This window comes from Pinus tabuliformis, chromosome 1_2, assembly GCF_031772625.1.
Source record: "Pinus tabuliformis cultivar Carrire ecotype Pingquan chromosome 1_2, CPIR1, whole genome shotgun sequence".
NCBI lineage: Eukaryota > Viridiplantae > Streptophyta > Pinopsida > Pinales > Pinaceae > Pinus > Pinus tabuliformis.
Genome location: NC_142298.1, coordinates 37,036,807 through 37,053,373, shown reverse-complemented (window position 1 = coordinate 37,053,373; position 16,567 = coordinate 37,036,807). Strand labels below are relative to the sequence as shown.

The following is a 16,567-nucleotide window of genomic DNA, read 5'->3' as shown; positions in this document are numbered from 1 at the left end:
GGGGCATGTCATTGGCTAGAGGAAGACCCTTGGAGGTATTGCTACAACTCCTCTAGGCTTAATGAAATAGTCAACATGGCTATAGAATGGAAAGTAACTATATAGGAAGTAATACCATAGGAAGAAGCAACAACAACAACAGTGAGCATCAAACCAGCATAAGACAAAGGCAAGAGGAAGATTGCCGAAGATCTAGAGGTTTAGAAAAGCTACAAGTTCAGAGAATATCCTCTTGTTGAGAAAGTATTTTTGGAAATAGAGGCGAAGGGAAAAAATGTGAAAGGATACTAGAATGGAAAAAGAAAGAGAAGCAAAGGTTGGAGGATGAAGAGAGAAAGTTGCAGGAAACATAGAAGAAGATGAAAGAAGAGTAGGAGCTATGGAGGAGAGAAAGGGAAGAGAAGCAGAAACAAGAACACGAGGAAAGGAAAGGTGCAATGACAGATAAAACTGCACCTATACAGGTTGAGGAGTCAGAGTAGCTAGTAGATGACGAAGAGGGTGAGCAGGTGTAGGTTCAAAAACTTTCTCAGTAGATTGAGTAGATGGTTGAAGAAATAGACATGGATTTGGAACATGAGCAACGGGACCAAGACACCGACCTCACGCCAAGAGAATTAGAGGTTGTCCCACAGTCTCTGCCACCTCTAGAATCATAACTAGTCCTGAGCGATTAAGGAGAGGATGTTCTCCTTGATGATGATTCGGAGATGGATGTGTATAATCTGTCATTGGATGAGTCACAAAAAAGGATTGTATAGGTGATAAAATAGCAGTTCCCGGATGATCACATATCACCTGCACACATAGAGGAATGAGTGTGTTATCTCAAAATCAAGCCCTGGAAGGCTGCAGACCAGGAAGACTTCAAGTAACTGTTTCAGACCTACTTTAGGCTGAGGCTTAGCCTCCTCAGCCTGAGAGGGCTCTCTCTAAATGGGTTAATGATTTTGTTTAAGATAAGATGGCTAACTCTATGGATTGAAATCAAATGAAAATGTATAAATGGTTGAAATTCCAATCAACAAGCATCTATTGGGCTATGGAGTCAGAGCATGTTTTAGTACAACAACTGATCAGCTTACATGGAAGTCAGGGCATAAAGAGTTTTAATCTACTAGCAAAACAGAGACATCATATAGGAAACACAGTTTATGAACACATGAAGGAAGTTAGAGCATTATCAATGAATTCTAAGTAACATGTGTTCATACCACTGCAAGTGAGCAAATGAAGAAATCCATGAGGAAATAAAACACATAAAACCCTCTCTGAATCCTGAGTAGTAAAGCCAAAGTTCTGCATTAACATAAAACATACAGTGTTCTGCAATAACATAATATGCACTGTTTTCTCTTGAAATTTCCAACCCTTTGTACATCAGCTCTTCTCCTATATATAGAGCTCTTTACATGCTTGGATTCCTTCCTCCATCATGAGGGGAATTCGAATTTTCCATCCTTGACACCTATTCTAACCATAAAACAAAACTTTAAATGCATTTGACAACTAACTAGTAGTCCTAGAGACCTAATACAACTAGGAGTGTAACTCCTTATTATGACTAAAACAACCTTATCTAAACATTTAAAGCATTCTTTGACACCTAACACTCCATGAAGTCGAATTTGATGGTGCTCATATCCTTCCATCTGGCCCTTGATGACTCATCCCTTTGCTGTTCCTAGAAACTAGGAGGCTGTCCCTTGCTCTGTTCTGGCTGAAAAATAGGTCTTGGGACAGAGCTCATAACTTCTCATAAAAAATGTATTTCGAAAAAATGAAGGAGGATTTTTTGAACCAATCCATGCTGAACAAAAACCTCTTTTGGTTTTTTGAAACACTACTCCAGCTGCCCAGAATCTGTCTTTGAAAAAGAGGTGTAAAACAGAAGATGAAAAACTGCACCTACAGCAGTTTCGTAGCGCAACTTTGGTCATTAATTTCTCTCAGCTCGTAATGGATTTGAGGAAACTGAAGGAGGTTTTTCTAGTTCAGTCTGTTAGGAATAAAAACCTCTTTCCATTTCCCAAAATAGGCTTTCAGTTGCTTTAGAGACCTCCTGGAAGTTGACTACCTTTTCAAACAGAGAAATATGCCTGTGGAAAACTTGCACCTACAGCAGTTTCGTAGCGCAAGTTTGATCATTCATTTCTCTCAAATAATAATGGATTTGAAGAAAGTGGAAGAGGTTTTTGTACTTTAGTATCTTAAGAATGAAAACCTCTTTTACTTTTCAGAGATGAGTTTTCCATTGCTTGGTAATCCCCTTGGAAGTTGGCTGCTGTTTTCATAACATGAAACTTTGGAGTTCATAAGAGTCTTTCCTTTTTCTTGAAATGGCTTTCTCCACATGTCATGAAGCTTGTTCAAAACTGAATATAATAAACACCATTCTTCAAGGAAAACTTTCAAAATGTAATCTATATCAAAATTTAGGATTACCTTACATGCCTTGCTTGAGCCTTCAAAGAACTCTGATGTATGCTGACCCTGAGTTTGCCAAGTGCTTCATATGCATGAAAGGAGCATGAGAATAACCAAGACCAATTTTCCCTTACCTTACCCTTTTCCTTTGAAATCTTTTCAGTGATAACAGAGTGATTGTGTCAGATGTTAGAAGACATCTAGATGCCATGTCCAATGTTTCTAAGGCTTATGCAGAAGCCACGAGTTCAACGGTAAATTTCTTTGTAGCAGAGAATGATCAGATGACAAAGGACTTGCAAGAGCCTAGGAAGAGAACATAACAATATGTAGGATCCGCTATGGCAGAGATGAGAAAAATGATGCTTGCTAAAGTATCGACTCTTGAGACCACAATGTGGAAACTATATGGCAACCTTGTCACCGTGCACAAGGAAATTGTCCATCTATATGGTTTTCAACAATAGTGCACGAAGAGAGCCCAAAATCTCAAAGACATACTCGCTACTATTATGCATGTATAGGAATGGACAATGATGTGAAAGGGAGCCCCACTTTACTTGTAGAAGATAATGAAGCTGCACATAGAGCTAGACAAAGCACGCATTCAGATGTTGATATGGAATTATGAGAAGCTCCGTTCGCTCATCACTAGCATTGAGGCTTTATATGCACGGTTGTTCAAGAGTCTAGATGTCATAATGAGGACACACATGATCCCTTCAATAGGAACCCTCACTCAAGCCATGAAGAAGAACCAAGTGCTACTGGAGGTCGGCAGGTATATAGAAAAGTTGATGTGAGGGGCCACCAACGATGAATTGCAGCTGAGCGCATAAAACATGCAGAAGTACATTGGTGGTCCAACCACACTCAGGAAAATGTTGTGCATGCTTCAAGATAAGATGGACAGAGGTTATAGAACCATATACCTGGAAGCCATGGAGGCAAGAGTCAGTTTTGAGAAAGACATCAGTAAACAGTATGGGGACACAATAACATAGTACCAAGATTGGTATTGGCTTGTCACTAAAGACCATCAAGAGGATGTTGCCAAGTTGGTATTTCCTCAAGACCCCAAGTAATGATGTTTGTCTTGTTAGGCTGACTCAATCCTATTTTGTCCCACATGGGTATATGTGGAAATTGTATTATTACATGTAAATATATTGTAAGTGAAATTCCAAGTGTCATTAGTGGAATGTGAATTGCCACTATGTAATGTGAAGAGTCATGAGGGTAGTCAAAGAGTCAAAGGGGAATGTCAAGGGCCACCCTACACTTTGTTATATATAGAAACTCATAACTCATAATAGGGGATTTTGGGAGCCAAAACTTTGGCTAGGCATTTTTTTAGAAGGCTTGGAGAGTATTGTGACGAGCCTTGGCTTCTCCAAAGTGTAGAGTGAGTACATCTCTTTGGAGGAGCAAGTGGTGTTGACAGTAATGTTCCAATATTGGGGCTAGTGGCTTTCAATGATGTATACATGGATGTAACTCTCACTAAATAATATAACTGAGCCAACACATTTTCATGCATATGTTTTTATTGTAGTTTGACTATTCTAGTTACTTTAGCAATGTATGTTATTTAACTTACGCATTTGTGTATGAAATATTTTGTATGCAACTATATGAATCCTGTTGAAGATGTATTTTTGTATTAACCCGTCACTTTGGATTGTGGACTATTCTGCTTCCAGCCTGTGATATCATTCTGCTTGTGTGTTCCTTTAAGGTTTCGTACTATTATAGGCTTCTAAGGGACACACTTCCTTTCCCCTCTATGTGTTAGAACTCCTGTGCATCTCACTTGACTTGCTGCAAGGTAACACGCTTGATTCTAACAAAGTTATCATACTTACCTCTGCGCTAGTGCAGTCAAGGCACTACTTTACTACCCACTGCTGGGACTCCTACTCCAAACTGTTTGAGGTCTAGTTGTGACTTCTTACTGGGGAGATCACTTGACATGTTGGTGGGTCTAACACCGTCAATACCATGTCATCAGTGTCATGCCATGCCCTATCACAAGTCAACATGTGCCACATCATTTGTGGATTATGTAATATATTGTAAAGTGGAAGTCCAAAGGACACATTCAAAATACGAAGAGTCATGTAAAGTCAAAAAATCATAGGAAGTCAAACAATCATGAGGGTAGTCAAAGAGTCACAAGGATGGTGAAGCATCACTTCATTAGTTATATATAGACCCTCATTGTATGAGAAAAAGACTTTTCACCTTGGCTCCTCTCGCAAGGCATTAGAAAGACAAACTAGTTCTTTTGAGTGTTAGGTAAACTTGACTCGAGATAGAGTCAAAGTTGACCAAGTTTAAGAGCGATGGTTTTGGGATACATGGTATTGTGACCCATGGTTTTTTTCCTATGGTATTGTGTGTAATGGAGTCTATGAAAGGTTGGGAATACTTCATTGTAAGAGTGGCCTAGAGGTGAGCGGTGAAGGCTCACTTGGCCATCTTGGCCAAGATTTTGGCCAAGGATAATGATATCTCATTGGGTTGTGTTTTTCCCTGAATTTTGGGTTTTTTAGGATAAACATGTGTTTTTATGTGTTTATATGTATTGTTTCTAGTTATTTTATTATTTATCTTGGTAAATCTCAGTAATAATTTATCTCTCTCAAGTTAATTTCTTTTCAATTGGTATCAGAGCCAAGAGTTGGCTTTAGAGGGACACTTCTAATGCCAAAGGTTTACGGTCTAATGAATAAAGCTAGGTATATATGCTATATCGATGCAGATATAGGATCATTTGATCTCCATAAAGAGGGAATTTACTAGATCCTTTTACGTGGTAAAAGGATCATAGTAACAAGGTGGCGTTGGTCGAAGAACTGGTGGAAGAAAATCAGTGACATGCCTAGCTGATGGATACAGTATCGACTATTTTGTTGGGGGACAAGGACAAGATAAGGCTTCTTGAAAATGCAGAAGGAATTGTTGTTGGCGGGTCCAGTGGAGAGACACGGAACATGAAATTGGAAGTTGATTTAAGAGGAGCTGCGAGCTCGGATTGTGTCCCCATACATTTTTTCGCAACAGGCATGTAAGGCCAAGTACGATGCATTGCAGAGGTAGTTTAATGGTCATGTTAGCGAGCATCATGAGAATTCGAGGACAAACAAAACAACATGTTGGAAGTTTTGAGGGTGTGCAGGATTGCATAGTTGAAGATGCAAGAGATTCTGCTCAAGAATGATTCAATTGGGTCACTTGAATCTGAGTTATGGAGGCTTTAGGATGGAGATGATTTGAAGGCGGGTTTTGAGAGATCTAGATCATGGCAAAGAGAAGAAAGCGACGATCTTGCTGGGGTACTTAGACGGAAGGTGAGGGGGAAATGTAGGATAACGCCGGGTCCATTAGGAAATGAAAGATCCGTTGGGATGATGAGCCAAAACCACTTATAGGAATCCATCTTCTAGGGTTTGTTAAAGAGCTATCTGGAGGCATGGAACTCGATCTCGAGGTACAAGATTTAAAGGCACAATTAATACATATCCACTAGTTATTAGTTGGAAAGGTACCTGGTGGATACTGTGCAGGTTGTAGTAAGAGCTGGAAAGTGTTATGCTCAAACACTACAAAATCTAAAGAAATCATGAAATGGTGGATTGAAAAGTGAATGGAGTAATATGCTCGATTTATACCAGTGAATGAAGCCATATAATTCAGTTTCACTAGGAGAGCACGAAGTGTGTCAGTTTGAGATGGTGGTTATACAAAGCAACAAGGAAAAAAAAGAAGAAGAAGTTATTATTATAATGGAATCAAATTATATTGCATGTAAATGGGCATACCACTGTAAGACCTGGTAAGGCATGCGTACCCCTGGTTAATTATCGGCAAAGTTTGGGTTAGACCTAGGTGATAGGGGGGATGTTGGATCAATAATACCCCAGGTAAAACTTTGAGGTGGGTAAGGGCTAGAGTGAGCGGGGTTGTGTCATTTAGCATGTTTTGCTAGAGTTAGTCAAGGAACCCCAAGTCAAGTTAAGGGGGGAATTGTTAGGTAAACTTGACTCCGGATAGAGTCAAAGTTGACCAGGTTAAAGAGTGATGGTTTTGGGCCACATGGTATTGTGCACCCATGGTTTTCTGCCTGTGGTATTACATGTAATGGAGCCTATAAAAGGCTCAGAATACTTCATTGTAAGAGTGGCATGGAGGTGAGTGGTGAAGGCTCACTTGGCCATCTTGGCCAGGATTTTGGTCAAGGATAATGAGATCTCATTGGGTTTGTTTTTTCCTCAGATTTGCGATTTTCCCGAATAAACATGTGTGTTTATGTGTATTGTTGCTAGTTATTTTATTATTTATCTCAGTAAATCTCAATAATAATTTATCTCTCTCAACTTAATTTCTTATCATTGAGGAGCAAGGAGTGGCTCCAATACTCCACTACTAGAGCTAGTGGTGTTCATTGTATACATGTGTCTTGGAAATTTTACGTAATATCAAAAGCCTTATGGCCAACATGTTCTTCATGCATGGATTATGGATATTTGTAAGACTATTTTGTGAATGTTTGTAATTTGTGTTTCCCTTCATTTGTGCTAAAGTAGTTGAACTATTTCAGTTATTTTGGTACTTATCATATTGGGAATGTGCTTTAATGGTTATTATCATTGTCACATCATATGGAATATTCTGCTGGATGTTAGACATATCTTTCTTGTTGTATTGGTTGCAATGACCGTCACATCGTTGTGGACTATTCTGTTGGATGTTGAATGGATTCTTCTTGTTTATGTGTGTCTCTACTAGGGTGGTACTATTACCTCTCTCTTAGAGGCTCACTTCTCTCCCCCATCTGTAGTAAAAGAACTTTGACACACATACGACTGAACACACACTAGACACACCCCCTTGATTTTCAAAAGCACCTTTGTACTCCTCTCTCTGACTGCCAGTTAAAGCCACGAAAAATCTGTAGGAATATATGGCAGCTGGGCCAATACCCCAGATGGGGCTCTTATTCCAAATGGTGTGAGGTATAATTGGGACTTCACATAAGGGATACCCCCTTGATTGATGAATTTCTAACACTGTCAACAAACCCTTATTATGTGCAGATTTTCCTTGGTGGCTACCCATGTCCTTTTTCATGACAAGAGTTTAAAACAACTCGACTTCGATTCCCTTAACAATCCCCTTGAAGATTGTTATGGAAATTACATACAATGATTGATGTTGTTGCTCTCTACACATAACAACTACACACATGTTCTCAGGCACACAGAGTCTTTGCTTTGGCTTTTCCAACAGAATGACAATGAAAAAATTACGATTCTCTGTGGCTGGAATGTCTCCTCACATGGGCTTCTCCCTTTTTTTTGCACATGACACTCTACCTTGGTCGTTTCCTTCAAAGGACCTTTCATTCCGATTCTACAAACACTTGTGGCTCTAATACCACTTGTTGATATTTGAGCCTGTCGACTTTAATTAAACAAGAAAGAAAATGCATGAAAATTAGAAAAATAAGAAATTGAATTCATAAGTTAAACACACGATTTATGTGGTAAAACCCTGAAATGTGTCAAGGAAATCTCCACTCGATTTACGTGGTAAAACCCTGAAATGTGTCAAGGAAATCTCCACTGGCAAGGGATTGGAATTATTTATTATTCATGGTCAACAATGACTCTCCAATACACTAGACCTCTCGGGCTATAGTATTTCAATAGGAAAGCACAGTTACAAAACTTACAACCGTCTGATTAAGGTAAAAAATACATTTACAAGAGTCTTTTAAATTTTTGTCATTCTTAACAATACTTTCGTTTAATGGTGGTGAATTTAAAATTCAAAGTGTGGAGGGAGGAAGGCAACTGGGGAGGCGAAGGAGACCACAAGAGGTATTTTGAAACTTTGAACCATTAATGTAGGAAATTGTTGTACAAAAAGGTGCAAATAGTTTGGAGTTTAGGGTATCCCTAAATCAAAATCTAGACTCCAAGAGGTATTTTGAAACTTTGAACCATTAATGTAGGAAATTGTTGTACAAAAAAGGTGCAAATTGTTTGGAGTTTATGGTATCCCTAAATCAAAATCTAGTTGTTTGCAGCTTGGTTAATAATACCTTCATTGTACAATATCCAATGTTGTGTTCTCTTCTATAGTAGCAAAAAACTATCATTAGTTGCTAGTAAATTTATCCACAAATGAAAATACCATATTAACAATTTTATCCACAATTGAATGTAGTTGCTTAACATGTACACTTTGTAGGTGTTTTATTTGAAGTAGGGCTTCTAAAATTTTATTTTAATTTTTTGGAGGGTAGGGTTCAACCTCTATATAATATTTTGAAAGAGTTTTAGTAGTAATTACATATCAAAGGTTGAGATTTATATTAAAAGTAATTTGATTAATTGAAAAACAAATCTCATATAAATTATGATTTTTGGGCATGTGGTATTGGTAAACCATGTCATTGTAACAAAACCTATTTACAAGTTATGAATCTCTATAGTTAGGAATCTTGTTACATGTTTTTTTAATAAATATATCATGGTTAAGAATATTGTTACATGTTTTTTTAAATATATATAGTTAAATTATATATATATATTTAAATTAATAATAATAATTTAAAATAAAAATATTATTTACTTTAGTTTTATGATTTTTTATTTATATTAATTTATTATGAAATAAGGGTTTAATATCCCTTTATATTTATTAACTATTTAATTTATATAATTTAACTAATTATATGTAATAACTTTCCTTTATAACATTAAGTATCTAGGCAAATTTTTACTAACTGAAATCCAATTTATATGAGTTAAACAACTATATATAACAACTTTTTGCTAGCTGGAATCCAAACCTTTTGGCTATCTGAAATCTGGGTACACTATTTTTGTATTTTTTCGGTGAGATGACAATTCAGGAGGTAATGTTTTATTATTATTTTCTAATATTTTTATAAAAATTCAAAATATTATTTTTATTGAAAATAAAATATTTTATTATTTAAATTGTATTTTAAATATAAAAATAAATTTAATTATGTAAAAATTTAACAATTTTAATTGAATTTTTAAAATAAAATATTGTAAAAGTAAATTTAATAAAAAGGGAATTTGTTTCAGATCTGCAAATTTATCATGTGAGTATGTTGAACACCGGTAAGCTTAAGTTGATCGCAGATTCTCCCAATATTTGAGAATCCTATAAACATGAGCGTGGTCAAAAAATTGACCGTACCCATGTCCATCCTATACTTGAATATTCGAGAATCTGCAATTGACTTAAAAATAAAAACACAAACACTACTTGAACACTTTTCATCATCCTTCTTTTTCTTCCTGTTGGCTATGAATGTTCCCTTCTCCAATACGTCCAACACCATCTCCATTTACTTCAATGTTCCCTTCTCCAATACGTCCAACACCATCTCCATTTACTTCCTTCCCAACAACATGATGATCTCTTTCTGCTACTTTTCCGTCATCTGGACTACCCTCTTCTTTCTTTCCCTGTAGAGGACGTCTGATCTCCGGCGGTACTCCCCACTTCGGTCCTCCATCTTCTTGCGGCTGCCTTTCGACGTCTGGCTTCAATTTCAACTGTATAGTCCTAACCAAATTCTACTCAGAGGATATCCATTCAAAGGCATGGAAAATCTTCTCATCCTGCTGCAAGAGATGTGTTTTAAATGCAAACCCTTGAATTATGTGTTTTAATGGTTTCCATTAACTACTTAGATAGAAAAAATCAAATGTAAACTTTGGACAAGGAAGGCGCCAATTGAGTAGCTGCATTAACCAACACATCACGCAAGCATACCTTATGAGTGGTGAGCAGCTCCTACGATATTTTTTTTAATGTATCAGATATTGAATTGTCTAAACCACCGGGAAGGAGGCGCAAACACTGCCGCTTAATGGTCGTAAAATTCAAATTCAAAGTATTCAGGGGGAGGGAAATCCGGGAGTCAAAGGAGACTGCGGGAGGTCGTTTGAATCATTAATGTAGGAAAATGTTGCACGAAAAAGGTGCAAATCACTTGGAGTTTAGCGTAGGCCTAACCCAATCTGGCCTATGCACTTGGTTATATAATACTTTCATTTTACAATGGATGGCCGTAAATTTGCGTAGAGAGTTAAATTTGATTGGAATTTGGTTTTTTTTTTTTTTCCAAAAAATTTGATAGTAAGTGTTTAATTTTGATTTTTATGGTGGAAATAGATTCATCATCATCAAATTTTCCAACAAAATTTACTAAATTTTACTAAAATCTTGTCAGAATTTCCATTATTTTCTAGGCAAATTTGCAGTCTCTTTAAACTACACATTTTAGAACATTTTAGAATATCTAATATTATGTTTCCTTCTACCCTTTGCAAAAAATTCTCATTAGCCACTAGCAATTTTATCCATAAATACAAGTACCATGTCAGAAATCTTATCGACAAAGCCAATAAGTGCACCTTTGATAGGTGTGTTTATTTAGTAATATAATCTTCTTGTTAGTGTGGTTGAAAGATGACTTTTAAAATTTTAATTTAATTATCAATAATTATTCCCTAGAGGTAGGAATTTAACCTCCACAAAATATTATTATTTTTGCAATTTGTTGGGACTACTGAATTTTCATTGGAATACAATGAATTATCAACGTTTGAATCGTTTTTTAGGGTGGAAATAGATTCAGCCATATTTTTTCAAAAAAATTTACCTTTTTTTCAAAAAATTTCCTAAATTTCCATTATTTTCTAGGCAAAATTGTGGCCTCGTTAGATTACTACTTTTTAATTAAATTGATTAATTAAAACAAAGTCATTTGAACATATGTCATATTCAATTTTTTTGTCATGTGATATTAGTAAGCTATAGTATTCTAACAAATCATATTTATAAGTCAATAAGCTCCATTGTAAAATAAAAGTAAATCTCCATGATTAAAAATCTTGTTACATAAATTTTTTATGTCATACATTAATTTTTTTTATAATTAATATAATAATTTAAAATAAAATCATAATTTAATTAAATTATATAAATATATAATTTTTAATTAAATATTTTTATAATTAATAATAATAATTTAAAATAAAATTATAATTTAATACTTAAATCTTGCTAACTTATATTAACTGAAATTTTGCCACAATTTTTTTGTTTTTTTTGGTAATTTTAAGCAAAATAAAAATATTAAAAAGTAGAAATAATAAAAATATTAAGATTATAATTTTCGATATTTATAACAAACTCTTCAACAAATTATATAATTTTCCATATTTTTAGCGAACTTTTAAACAAATTATAAAAAAAAGACCGGCCGGATAATCTTGGTTTTCTTAAAGTTCAAACGAGAATTGGTTACATCCCATCATCAAATTTTAAGAAAAATGGTGTGGAGAATGATAATTATATTCTTACAAAACAATTTAACATAATTACATAGCTCAATGAAAGGAATAGCTTGTGAACTTTCAAACCCATGAAGTTTTTAATAAAGAACAGCTAAATTGAAATCATTTAACAAGCGTTTACAGAGAATCTAGTCGACAACGCCCACGATAAAGAAACGTGGTGAAGGCTTTAAATGGGATGGCTTGACCTTGATTTATAAGTGATGTACAACCCAACGGATAGAACCACCACAGTCGATGCTATCAGCACCCCACGCTTAGAAAACGTTGAACTACACGATGCAGGAAAGGGAATTCGCTTCAGATCTGGAAATTTGCCACTTGATCGGCAAGTTGACCAGTTTTCATCATCCTCCTTTTCTTCCCGTTGGTGACGAATGTACCGTTCTACAATTCCTCCAACACCATCTCCATTTCCTTCCTTCCCAATAACATGATCATATTTTTCTGCTGCTTTTCCGTCATCTGCACTACCGGCCTCTTCTTTCTTTTCCTGAATAGGACCTCTGATTTCCGGCGGTATTCCCGATTTCTGTCCTCCATCTTCTTGCAGCTGCCTCCCCACGTCTGGCTTCGATTTCAATTGTATACATTCAGATTTCTGTGCAGAGGCCGTCTCTTCAGATACTGCCTGCGCATGAGTTGATATTGGTGGCTCTCCAACCAACTCTTTGGCCTGCTCAGGCGCTTTTGCCTTTTTCTCGTCCGGCAATTCGCTTGATTTTTCCGCAGCTACAGTGGGTTTTTCTTTATCATCGCCCTGTCGAATCGCCTCTGGATGCCTTGCACTCTGATCGTCCTGAGCAGGCGCAGGGCTTTCCTTCCTCGAACCTTCTTGTCCCGCGGGACTCGATCTGTCGACGTTCGACTGTAGCGATTGATCTGCTTTTCCACCGCCAGGAAGCGTCCCTTGACTCTGTTGCTCAGAGAAGTGAAGCAAGGGGAGCGAGACACGCAACTTTCCATCCCTAAACTTGGCAGTGACGCTCTCCAAGTTCAAATTCTGGGGGACGCTGATAACTTTTCTGAACCTATGCCCCACTCCTTGCACTTTCTCCGCTTTCCTTTCCTCCGTTTCCTTCGCACCTCGTTCTCCGCTGATGACAAGATTCCCTCGGTTATTAACCTGCACCTTCAGCTCTTCCCTTCTAAAACCTACACATACCAATCATGGAGTCAATTATCCCCAAAAGTACAATAAAAATAAGTATAAACAATTTCGAAAGGTATAACTCTATGTTCAGGGAATCACCTGGGAGATCGATCTCTACAATACGAGCTTCAGGGGTCTCCTCCGTGCGTACAGTAGGCTCAAACTCAGTCTCCATCTCGTATCTTAATCTCCTCTCCTAACAAACAATCGAATAGAAGATTGATATATGGTGATACAATGAAAATCTAAATGCTGCAAATATTGTGCTCAGATTTACAAAACAAAACCAGATAGATAGATGGCTCTGTTTTGCGTCTCTATGTGTATGTTTATATATATATATATTTCCCGAAAAGAACGAGCAGCGTTACTTGGATTGCTTGTGGACAGGCCCGTTCTTACTGTCGGCAATACTTTTCATGATATAGTGAAATTGTGTAGGGAAAGGTAAGGTATGTTGATTAATGCGATAAGGAATAGAATAATATGCCGACAGCGAGGCTTCGATCGTTGGAGGAAGGGTTTGGCATTTATATAAACTTGCCTGGGAAGCATTGAAGAACCACTTTATATAATGCGCGCAAGCACGCACTGTGAAGTGCGATTTGAGATTTCGCAGAATCATCTAGCAAATCGACATCGCCGTCTCCTGCCAGAAATATAACTGTTAGTTAATTTCCGTTTCCGTTTCCCGTTTTCCGTTTTGGACGATGGCTTTAGGTGAAAGAAATGTGTCTGATCCTAACGCAGGAGGAGATCAGATATTTATTGCATTTTACTTCCTCGTTTCTTAAGTAAAGCCTTCTCCTAATATTTTACAAAAAATTCCATTACCAAGTTTAAAGTGCACTTACAATAAAGAAAAAAATTATTAGATTGATCCATGTGTTATGGGCTACAGTCCATGGCTCGGTAGAATATTATTATTAACATTTTGCTAATAGAAGAAAATTTTAGGTGAGTAAGATGTTATTAGTTTTTCTCATGATCATGGAGTGTTGATGGTTGTTAAGTTATAAATTCTTAGTATATTCGATTTAAGGGCTATTATATATATTTTTAAGGTTATAGTGGTAGTTTGCTAGGTTTGATTTTAAGCTTCCTTGAAATTATTCTAAAGTGTTTTTAATATTTTAAATATTCAAATTATCATATTTCTTAAAGACTCTTATAAGCATATCAAAACATCTAAATGATTACATGATTTCTCTATATAGTTATTCATACAATGTATATGTGATTGCTTTATTTATATGCAAATAGTACTATATATATTTACATATTATATGTATATTTAACTCCTTATCTATGTTTAATGTGTGAGTATATATCTATATCTATATATTTATATATATATATATATTTGGGGAGATGGGATTTGGATGTATGAATATATTTGGGTATTTGGAAGGTTATATTTTTTAATGAGTTATTGTAATTTTTCCATTTTATCTATATTAGAGTTGTTCATATTGGTTTGGTGTATATAGTGTGTACTTTTCATTTATTATGATATTTTGATTACTTGGATCATATTAGTATTCTATCTAAATATCTTTTGTGAAGCAATTGAGGCCTCAAAGTTTTAGATTATTTGCCTTCTCCCTCCCATCACATTGTCAGAGCCTAAGGAGGGAAAGCATTGAAGGACCCAAGTAAATTAGATTTAAAGTTGTCAAACTTATTTGCTCCACACATAAAACATACAAGTGTACAAGGTAGACAAAATTACATGGAATTAACAAAAGTTTGCTATGCATGACCCCTCATGGCCAACATGCCCCTTGCAAGCAGGTCATGAATATTTGAAAGCATCATGATGTTTAGTTGAGCTAAGAGGTTGCACATCATTAAGTGCAACATGGTACCCCACTTCTTGATAACTAATAGATTCTTACACATATTGTCTCCTCTATGTTCCTTGTTTTCTATGTTGTATAACAATGTAACATCACATATCCTTAAAATAAATTCGAATGATTTCAATTCAAAAAGAGTGTTATCTTTAGAGGAAAATTGCAATCGTCATGTTTTATAAGGAGGCTTGATCTTTTAGGTTTGACTACAACAAAAAAAAAACTCATACCTGAAAACCTATATTGAAATTATGAGGACTATTATTAGAGAGAGTTAGCAAACCCTTGTCAACATGGGCTTGTTGGGATTGTAGAAGTTGGTTAGTGTTATTTCCCCTACTAGGATCCAATTCTCTCAAGTGATATGTTTTCCACTTGCCAACCCTCAGACTCTTGGTGAAGGAAAAGTCTAGTCCTATGGGAGGAGCTAGGGGAAATTGTAAGGCAAACCACCCATTGTCACCTCAATGGCATTTTCTCGCACTCTAAGGTATTAAGATATATCTGAAACCTAAGGGATAATCCCTAGATAAACAATCTAGGTCACGATTAATGGATAACTACAAGAAAAGAGTGTTGAGGAGGGCAATGAATTAGCTTGAAAAAGAAATGCTAACTCACCCAACTTGTAGTAGAGAACTAAGGGTAGATGAATACAATGCAAGAATGGTATAATACTAGTTTTGTTCAAAAGGTTGTTGTTTTCTCAATTGACATCATAAATGGTGTTAGTATCCGGTAACCAACAATATCAAATGAATGTATAATCAATGATTGTATAACCATTATTTGGAAAATATGATCAACTTATTAGTGATATAACCAATGTAGACAACATTCCACAAATATGTAAATCATCATACAATGATATCACATCTAAAGTGAACAATTGATTTCAAAGAACATATAATGTTTACTTCTATTGTAACTGCAGCTAGACAATAAATACTCTATGCTTATTATGCAATCATGTGTGAAACAAATCACACTCAAAGCATGTTGCACCAATCCACTCATTAATGCATTCATGACCCACTCATTAATTCCTTGTGCAAAATAAAATATTAAGAAAGTAATGACTATGGAAACCAATGCTAGATGAAGAAAATATTTGATGCAAATAATGATCAAATTTATTAAAGAAATGTCGTGAGTATAATTAACTTAATAGTTATGTTCATAATCACATAAGCACGTAACCATGAATATGACCGCTCATTCATTGTAGAAAAATATAAATTTAATGTTACTTCCATAAATTCATAGCACTAGAGTAGATTTGTGTAGAGTTTATTCTTAGACAATAGTAAGAATTATAAATGTTTAGAATTTATGGAAACAATGCATGTCACAACATTGAATTTAACCTCAAAATTCATATCTCCCTTCCACAGTCTCACAAATATTCTCCTCAAAAATTAGAAAGAAACCCACTCAAAACTCTACCCAAGGTGAGTGAAATGAATAATAAGTGACATAAAATGAGAGAAATTGAATTGAAACAGTTCTATGCTCCATAGAAAAAGCCCAAGACATCAATTCTTTTCCTTGCATTGGCCCAACAATCTATAAACATAAAAGACCACCTCTTGTACATGAGAATTTTTTATGGGATCTAAAGTGCCTTGAGAAAGACATAAGAGTGCTTCTAGATCACTTCTCCTAAATCATTTCCTATAGAACTGACGGGCCTTAGTATTAAAAAAATAATGCTACAA

The 16,567-nt window shown here is 35.7% G+C and overlaps 1 protein-coding gene across 1 annotated transcript; it reads right to left on the bottom strand.

The window, feature by feature from the left end:
* Positions 1–12,009: 12,009 nt before the first annotated feature.
* LOC149204289 (uncharacterized) lies at positions 12,010–13,319 on the bottom strand. The gene is made up of 2 exons (XM_089393261.1): positions 13,093–13,319; positions 12,010–12,995 (listed from the first exon to the last, which is right to left on the bottom strand). Exons 1-2 carry the CDS (start codon positions 13,166–13,168, stop codon positions 12,010–12,012), a joined length of 1,062 nt encoding a protein of 353 aa, XP_089249387.1. The 5' UTR covers positions 13,169–13,319.
* Between the last annotated feature and the right edge of the window lie 3,248 nt (positions 13,320–16,567).